At 41.3% G+C, this 9,840-nt stretch overlaps 1 protein-coding gene across 1 annotated transcript; it reads right to left on the minus strand.

Annotated features, from left to right (window-relative positions):
• Positions 1–5,548: 5,548 nt before the first annotated feature.
• Positions 5,549–7,807, minus strand: LOC308099340 (uncharacterized protein). Its single transcript, XM_080448084.1, has one exon. It carries the CDS (start codon positions 7,401–7,403, stop codon positions 5,652–5,654), a length of 1,752 nt encoding a protein of 583 aa, XP_080304210.1. The 5' UTR covers positions 7,404–7,807; the 3' UTR covers positions 5,549–5,651.
• Between the last annotated feature and the right edge of the window lie 2,033 nt (positions 7,808–9,840).

Genomic DNA, 9,840 nt, shown 5'->3' on the forward strand with positions numbered 1-9,840 from the left:
AGAGCCCGTCTGGATGTTTGCCTATGTTTCTCAATATGAGATTTCCATGTCAACTTTTCATCCATCCACAAACCCAGAAACTTGAAGACCTTTACTCTCTCTATGGGATGACCATTCATAACAAGGTTCAAGGCTGGAATTTTCCTCCTAAACCCAAATACCATGCAGTAAATTGACTTTTAGAGGAGGAGATCTTGAATCCTCACATATCTGCCCACTGAACAATCTGGTCCAAGGCCTCTTGGGTTTGTCTGGCCAGGTCAACTTAGTTGTGCTGAATTGCCCATTACATTTCAAAATCATATTATTGGATTGTTGTAAATTGTAATGTATCAATCAATGGTGCAGCTGGTAAAGATGGGCTGACTTTAACCGCTTTACGTGCTGCTGGGTAGCTTAACCTGTAATATCATGATTTATTATTTAAATCAGTTTTCTATTATTCAAAACTAGCAGCCTAACTAAAGCTGTAATATAATGATATGCTAGACTCTCTTTTTTTTAACATTTAAAAGTAGGTATCCCAATATTGTACTTAAGTGTAGCCTACTGGATATGATAGCGTATCAATTGACACAATTGAAATAAGTTGAGGGTGCCTTGATGTTTGGGGAGAACTGGCTGTTTTTGTTTGTTTTGTTCTGTTTTCTTTCCCTTGGGCCCATTCCCTGTTTTAGGCTTTTTACCAATGCCTAGTCACTCTTGAATAATGAGGCAAATGTACAGCAAATGCATTTTGCTCTCCATAATGGTTCCTAAAACACAAAATGCTGCGACAGACAGACAGACAGACAGACACTGACTGACTGACTGACAGACTTACTTATAGCCTGGTATGGGCAGACTAGAGCTAATGAATTTCACAGGCAAGATTTGCATTTAATTGCTCAGCTCAAAATATATCTTTGGAAAAATAATCTATGCTTGATGTGATATGTAGTTTATACAAAACAAATGGATAATTTAATTTGAATCATAATTGAATATAGGCCTAATTAACACTAGCTCTGACTTAAGGCAACTCCGCACCAAACAGACTCGTCCAGACTATTGCAGACTACTCCAGACTGCAACAGACTGGTATTCGGTTGGCAAAAGTTACCATTTAAGTCTGTCAGCCGACTGGCCATTCATGTGCTAATTTGACTTTTAGCGTGCCAGCGTTGCCAGGTCTGCTTATTATAAGCGACTTTGGGCTTGTTTCCCTGCAAAGCCACTTATGGATGTTCCCAGCGTTTTTTCTTCACTGACGTGCAGTGGTGTAAAGTAACTAGTACATTTACTCAAGTACTGTACTTAAGTACAATTTTGAGGTACTTTTACTTTACTGGAGTATTTCCAATTGTCTATACTTGTACTCCACAACAATTATTTGAAATGTTTAGTTACTAGTTACTTTGCAGATATAAATCATTATGAAACATACATTAACCACTTTAGCCCTATTTTGTACCTATAAGCTATTTGAAAATAGCAGATCTACAAGCTCACAACGTGTTGCGATGCACGAGTTCTGAGCTTGTAGATCTGCTATTTTCAAACATTTTTGTACTTTTACTTTTGGTACTTTAAGTACATTTTTATACCAATACTTTAGTACTTTTACTCAAGTAAATGTTGAATTCCGGACTTTTACTTGTAACAGACTCAGAGTACATCTATTGCATTCAAGCCTGGAATTTCGTCATTTTAGGGGCAAGGCCACTTGGCCTTTGGTGTTGTAATTTTTTGGAGGGCACAAAGGCCCTGCCCGGCCTTCCTGCCAGGGCAGGAAGGCCATCCAAAAAAATAATAACGATTTTTAAGTCCAAAAATGATTTTTAAGGAAATAATGCATTTAACTTGAAGGTTAAGGATGATTGTATTTTAATATATTATAAGAATAGTATAACTATCTGTGAAATATTACCCATTTATTTCACAAAATAATGTGTTGGCAAATGACCAATATTTAGTTATATAGGTCTCAATATGTCACATTCAGCCCTGGACTTCACTGACTGAAGTAGGGGTCACATTAATCACATTAGATTCACAGAATGTATTTTACCCACAAGTTATTTTCATTCAAATGAAATGTGAATGAACTTGCACTAATAATGACTTTAGTTGATTTTTCACTCTTTAAAATATAGTATTTCTTAATTATTAATAATTACTGCTTGTAGATTGGCTATTTTCACGATTTTAAATTGTTTTTAAATAATAATAAAAAAGGAACATACAAGATTTCCACCCGACAGCCATAATATATAGCCAATATATGGTTCTGTATCAGTATATGAGTCAGTTTTTGAAGATTTCATTCTAATTGGCTACTATGCCTGAATATGAATTTCATGAGCCTGGGTAGGTCACCCTGGCTTGGCGGAGATATGCCCTGTAGCACACTCCGCACAGCAGCAGCAGCAGCAGGTGAAAGCAATTCACTTAATTGCTCGTTCTCTCTCCCTCTTTCCGTCTCCTCAATCTCTCGCTCGCTCTTTCTCTCTCAATCTTTCACTCTCCCTTTTTTCTCTCCCTCTCTCTTTCTTTCCTTCTCTCTCTGCCGCTTTTTACCTCCCTCCCTCCGTTTCTCTCTCCGTCTCTCTCCCTTTCTTTCTCCCTCCCGCTTTCTCCGTTTCTCTCTCTCTCTCTCTCTCTCTCTCTCTCTCTCTCTCTCTCTCTCTCTCTCTCTCTCTCTCTCTCTCTCTCTCTCTCTCTCTCTCTCTCTATGCAATGCTTGAACTCCCACTCAGAAGGACATGTTTACATGCTTGCGCATTACATATTTATACATAAACACGGATGCATGTGACTCCGTCACTGGACAAATTTACACACCTGCTCCCAATCACCACAGCGCAAAAGTAGGGCAAATCAATCAATCTCTCTCTGGGAGCAACAACAAGAAACAGTGAATGTAGGTTTTCATAGACATGGTCGCTTGTTTCTCTCACATAATCTGGCAACACCGACAGCCCTCTGTTGTCACTGCCACTGCGCTACCAGTCGGCTAAAAAGCTGAACATGTTCGGTCGGCTCTGGGTCGGCCGAAAAGGTCCCGACGGACCCCCCGACGGACCCCTAACCGACTGGCCGACGCTTCCCGAAGCCAATTCGGCCCAAAATCGGGCCGACTCAGATTGGTCTGGAGAGGGCTTTAGGAGTACAATTATACTTAAGGATACTTAATACAAGAAAGAGACAACCTCTCTTAATGTTTTTAAACATTTCCTAGGGCTGGGCGATAATACTTCAAATCGATATCACGATTATTTCAAACTTTTGCCTCGGTTATGATAAAGGACGATTATAAAAAAAGTGGAAATAGCAGATCTACAACTTCACAACACGTAGCATTAATGCATTGTGAGCTTGTAATGAGCTATTTTTGTACACCACTATTGTGCAAAAAAGTATAATACAGGGTGATCAGACTAATTAGCTATTTGATTATTCTAAAAAATCGATTCGAATTAGTTCATATATGAGGAATTCAATATTTAATTATATATATATATATATATATATATATATATATATATATATATATATATACACATATATATATAAACCTGCTTCTCAATTATTTGATTAACCTACAATAGCGTGATTAAGTCAGTTATTGGCCCTAAATATCGGTTTCGATATATTTTTGGGAACCCCCAGCCCTAGCATGATCTTGGAGTACTTCGATTATACTCGTGTTCTTTCACTTTCGTACCGGTTATACTCTCTTGGACGGACACACACACACACACACACACACACACACACACACACACACACACACACACACACACACACACACACACACACACACACACACACACACACACACACACACACACACACACACACACAGTATGTATACGTCAGTTTGCAGCATATCTCCAAATAATGAACAGATGTGTACTCTGTGGAAAGGTTCGTCTTTGGTTAAGGAAGAACTGAGCATTTTCCCCCCATAATACTTTTACTGTGATTCTTTATAGTACAGGTACATAACACAACACAACACAGGGCACACAAAACAGAAAGACAAAGGAAGAAATCATGAGAAATGAAAAAATATAAACAGTGCATATTTCGAGAAGAGACAGACACAGACTGCTTTGAAAGCGGTGTGAGTGACATGCTCCTGCAAAGGTTAATGTCAAATAGCTCCATAACTCTGCCACAGAGTGAGCAGTGAGCACCCAGCAACACAGGTTATCCCAGCAGACAGAATAAGACACATTCCCAGGGCAGGGCACCAACCCCATCCACTGAGAACTGCACAAGGAGGAAGAACCCACTGCACGCCCAGCCAATACCGTTCCGACGCCAGTGGTGGGAAGTAACTAAGTACATGTACTCAAGTACTGTACTTTAAGTACAATGTTGAGGTATTTGTATTTACTTGAGTATTTCCAATTTCCAATACTTTTACTTCTACTCCACTACATCTCAGAGGCAAATATTGTACTTTTACTCCACTACAATTATTTGAAAACTTTCATTACTAGTTACTTTGCAGATATAAATGATTACATCATAAAACGTATATTGAACACTTTAGTCCTATTTTATACCTAGGCTATTTTCAAACATTTCAGTACTTTTACTTTTGGTACTTTAAGTACATTTTGGCCCGAGGAACACAGAGGCACCCAACACCCACTCCAACAATCATCAGTTATCACTCCTTCCAGCATAAGGACTCAATGTGAAAAATGGATGGAACACTATAAGGTTTGTTGCTGAACAGGTCCACTGTCACACTGAGCAAGGTGATCCAAAAATGGTTGCCATATCAGAAAGCTTATTTATATTGTTATAGTGAATTTTCTCTATGTGTAATATACCAGTGAGCTCAGTTAACAAGGTCTTGAAAGTATCTCACTTCCAAAGTCTTCAAATTATTATTATTATTACGTTTTTTTTGCAATTACATTCCATACATGCAAAAACTGGAATTGAACAAAACATTTTAGTTAACTGAAGTAAAAACAAAATAAGAGGATTTACTAACTAACTGAAAATCTGTTGTGTCTACAAAACTAATGCTCACTAAAATCATGAAGAAAATCACATATACGCCAAGTATTTTACAGTTTAAGCTCTGTTGTGGACTAATATTCAAAAATAGCGACAAAAAGAGTCGATCTAAAGGCTCACAACACGTCACAATGCGTTGATATTTTTGAAGATTGACTCATTTATTTCACCTATAACATGCCCAAGATAAGAACACAGGTTTAGAATGCCGTCAATACATTTTTGTAAATTTAGTTTTTTAATTACACAATACTTATTCTAACCTTTTGGAATCTTGCCCCAGACAAATATATATACTACTGAATACAAACATTTATTCACAGAACTTTCAACCTGCGTTCTTATCTTGGACATGTCATTATAGGTTAAATTAAAACTAAACCATCAAACACACTTAACATCTCCAAACTGAAATAGAAAAAACTGTAAAAAAATAATAATAAAAAAATAAAAGAAAAAAAGCAATGAAAAAGTATTTTCAATAACCTTGCAGAGAACCACTTGAAAAGTTCACATCAAAGGTCATACTGTTTTTGGGCCACGGAGGTCCTCAGTGTGATCTTTGACGTGATTCACAAGGGACGCCATGGAGTGAAAAATGGTTCGTCACCAGCGCTGGACACGGACAGTCATTCACCTTCTGCATTATCATCCCAATTCTCAACTGCTCGAGTGGTTACAGCAAGTGTATTTTCTTGTAAGCAGCACTTGTGTCTTTTTAAAGAAGAGTAGTCACTGTAGCATTTGTTGCAGGTGGTGCAAGAGTATGGCTTCTCCCCAGAGTGGATCCTGAGGTGTCTTTTCATATTTTGGCGTACGCTGAAGGATTTACCACACACACTGCAGCTGAACGGTTTCATTCCCGTGTGGCTCGTCATGTGATTGTTCAGAAGCGTGTTGTTGCCAAAACACTTGCCACACATTTTACAAACCTTTCTGTAGCCGTGAGTTTTAAGATGAAGCTTCAAGCTTTCCTCGGACTCAAATCGTGTCCCGCAGACCCCACAGAGGTCCTCGGTGTGTGTTTTGGCGTGATTCACAAGGGACGGCATGGAGCGAAACTCCTTCCCACACACTTTACAACACACATTACGTAACTGTTGTTTCACTCGCTTATTCGGCACCTGCGCTGTGCTGTTCTGCACCTCCGCATTACCATCCCCACCGTCAAACACAGGAGTGGTTACAGTGAGTATTTTGTCTTTTAAATGAGTCTTCATGTGTTGTTTTAATGCAGTGTAGTCACTGTAGCATTTGCTGCAGGTGGTGCAGGAGTACGGCTTCTCCCCCGTGTGGATCCTGAGGTGTCTTGTCATATTTTGGCGTATGCTGAAGGATTTATCACACACACTGCAGCTGAAGGGTTTCTCTCCTGTGTGGGTCCTCATGTGCTTTAGCATATCCGAGTTCTGCTTGCCACAAATTTCACACACTTTTGTTCTGTTTTCGTGAGTTTGCAGATGAAGCTTCAAGCTTTCCTCCGACTCGAATCGTGTTCCGCAGACCCCACAGAGGTCCTCGGTGTGAGTTTTGCCGTGATTCGCGAGGGGCGTCATTGCGTGAAAATCTTTACCGCACACTTTACGCTTGGTTTGCAACGTCCGCTTTCTCGACGTCTGCTGTAAATGAGTCTGCAGGTGTCGTGTTAATGTAGAGTGGTCATTGAAGCATTTACCGCATGTGATACAAGAGTAAGGCTTCTCCCCCGTGTGGATCCTGAGGTGTCTTGTCATATTGTGGCGACAGTTGAAGGATTTACCACATTCACTGCAATTGAATGGCTTCTCTCCTGTGTGGCTCCTCATGTGCATCTCCAAACCGCTAGAACTGCCAAATAATTTCCCACAGACGTTACAAGCTCTTGCTTTCAAATTCTTGTGAGTTTTCAGGTGAAGTTCAAAATCCTCCTCAGTATTAAAGTGCATCCCACACATCCCGCAGACATCTTTAGGGTGAATTTTCAGATGATTCACCAGTGAGACTTTGTCGTGAAAAGATTTCCCACACACTTTGCAAATGTATGGCTTCTCGGCCTTCTCCCCAGTGTGGATCCTGCAGTGTCGTGTCATATTTTGGCGACAGTTGAAAGATTTACCACATTCATTGCAATAGAACGGCTTCTCTCCCGTGTGGATCCTCATGTGCGCCCCCAAACTGCTAGAACTGCCAAAGCGTTTCCCACAAACATCACAAACCACTGTTTTCACTTCCATGTGAGTTTTCAGGTGAAGTTTAAAATTCGCCTCGGTCTCAAAGTGCCTCCCACACAGCCCGCAGACATCTTTAGGGTGAATTTCCAGATGATTCACCAGTGAGACTTTGGCAAGGAAAGATTTCCCACACACTTTGCAAATGATGCAGGATTTTAGCTTTTTCTTCATCCGTGGTGTCTTTGCAGTCAGTGTGCGATGTTGTCCACTGTTACTCCACTCTTCACTTCTGTCACTGTCTGTGTCTTGAGTAGCATCGCTCTGCCCCCAGTCCTTGTCGTTGTCAATTTCAGCCTCAGAGAGTCCTGGAGATGGGACCTCTTCATCAGTCTCTATGGGTATCTGCTCAGCTGAAGTGACAGGTAGAGGTTCTTCCTGTACTTTGTATATTCATGTTTATTTTTCACACTCTGAGGAGTGAATGTGTCATGGATGGTGTCGTCCTCTGGTCTTCTGTCCTGGCTGCTGCTCAAAGGTTCCTTGTGGCTCCTCTCAGTCTGCAGGGACTCTGGGTTCTTCTGCCTCGGACTGGAATTCCACTCCTGCTGTTGCTCAGTGAGGAAATCCTCCTCCCACACAGAGAGGTTGAGCTGTGCTTCCTCTGAGGAGAAGGAGAGGAGAAGAGAACATTCAGCAATGATTGAACAACATCAGAGTGTGCGCACGTGCGTGAGTGCGCATAGACGCCGATTTATGCTTGTCCTCACTGGTGCTAAAACCCAACCCAGCTCCCTCCCTCCCCCCACCGCGGCCCCCCAAAAAGGCCTCATTTTAATTGATTGCTAATAGTAATTTCCAATGAATGTCCTCCTAGGGCTTTTTATGACACACATGACTCACTCACATGACGCACATTTCAGCACCATATCAACACTAGGAAACTTGTGGATAAGGAGTCGAGATTTCACAAAGGTTTAGCCTAACTAACGAATAAGGAGCAGATAAATATCACCTTGTATTAAATAGCCCACACTTTCACTTGAGCCTGAAGTATGAAAAAGAAAAAAAACACGAACGCACACAAAGTAGGCCTAATTAATTAATGCCATTGTACCGACATTATAAAAGAAGGCATTTATTGATGATCTCACAAAATATAAGTTCTACATATGTTTTTTATATTTAAATTGTGGAGGAAACATCTCTCTACCTCGCCTGCTCCCTCTCTCTGTCTGTCGTTGATGTTATGGATTGGCAATCCATGACATGCACGGATGTGCAGTGTGCACTGTGCGTACACACACGGGCGCATGAGCTGGGTGCTCGGCATTTCTCCTGGGTGCCCGCCTGCCCGGGCAACGAAACCCACAGGAACAGTGCCCCTGTGTGTGTGTGTGTGTGTGTGTGTGTGTGCGTGCGTGTGTGTGTGCACGTGTATGTGTTTGTGTGTGGACTCAAGTTCACTCAACGTACTGAATCACTACATTAACATGCCAAAACTTTGGAACAACCAAAAGTGCCACACAATATTTTTTGGGTACACCCCCGCATTCCTAAACCCCCCCACTTATACACCCCCCCATTCCGAAACCCCCCCCCCCCCCACTCCTACACCCCCCCACTCCGAATTTTTTTTTCGGAATGGGGGGGTGTAGGAGTGGGGGGGTTTTGAAAATTTGAATTAAACCCTGCCATTCCGAAAAATAGATATAAAAAATATATATATATATAATTTTTTTTTTTTTTTTGCGGGGCTCCCCCAAGTTTGGGAGCCCGGCAAAAAAAAATGTTTTTTTTTTTTTTTTTTTCAATAGAAAAAAAAAACTGAGGAGGGAGTATTAATATATTAAAGTATTCTGGCGCAGCTGTTCACCCCCCCCCACCTGCGTGACCCCCCCCACCGGGACCCCCCCCGGACCCCCCCCCCCAGGCCCAAGGTGTCACTCATAATAATTTTATATTTTGCGCTTTGACACAGAGCGGTTGAGATTTCATTAAGCCAGATCTTTGTCAATTTTACTTGAATTCTTATCATTTTAATGTTTATATGATCTGTAAAATGTAGATTTTCATTTGGTAGCAGTCATGCATTTATTGTAATTTATTATAATGTATTTCTTATTTTCTGTCATTTATTTCCACGCACGTAACATTATCTGTCTGTCTGTCTGTCTGTCTGTCTGTCTGTCTGTCTGTCTGTCTGTCTGTCTGTCTGTCTGTCTGTCTGTCTGTCTGTCTGTCTGTCTGTCTGTCTGTCTGTGTGTGTGCGTGCGTGTGCGCACAGACAGACAGACAGACATCTTTCCTCTACAAATGAGACTAACAAGTCAGTCGAATCCCATGCTATGAGCTTGTAGATCTGCTGTTTTTGAAAGCATCAGAATCACGTGCGCGTGGAGGGAGCGCACACGCGCGCAATATTAAAGTCTTCTGGCGCAGCTGTTCCCCCCCCCACCGGGACCTATCTATCTATCTATATATCCATCTATCTATCTATCCATCTATCCATCTATCTATCTATCATTCATCTGTCACAAGGCTTTTCAGCCCAAGGACCCCCTAGCTGCCGTCCACTCATCAGTGGGCTGATTGGCACAGTATTAAAGCAACGCACCTCCAAACACAGTTAGCTGTCTGTCTCTCCACACTGGTCTATTATCAGCAGGCT

This window comes from Gymnoscopelus braueri (genome assembly GCF_963280865.1).
Source record: "Gymnoscopelus braueri genome assembly, chromosome: 13".
In the NCBI taxonomy this organism is placed as follows: domain Eukaryota; kingdom Metazoa; phylum Chordata; class Actinopteri; order Myctophiformes; family Myctophidae; genus Gymnoscopelus; species Gymnoscopelus braueri.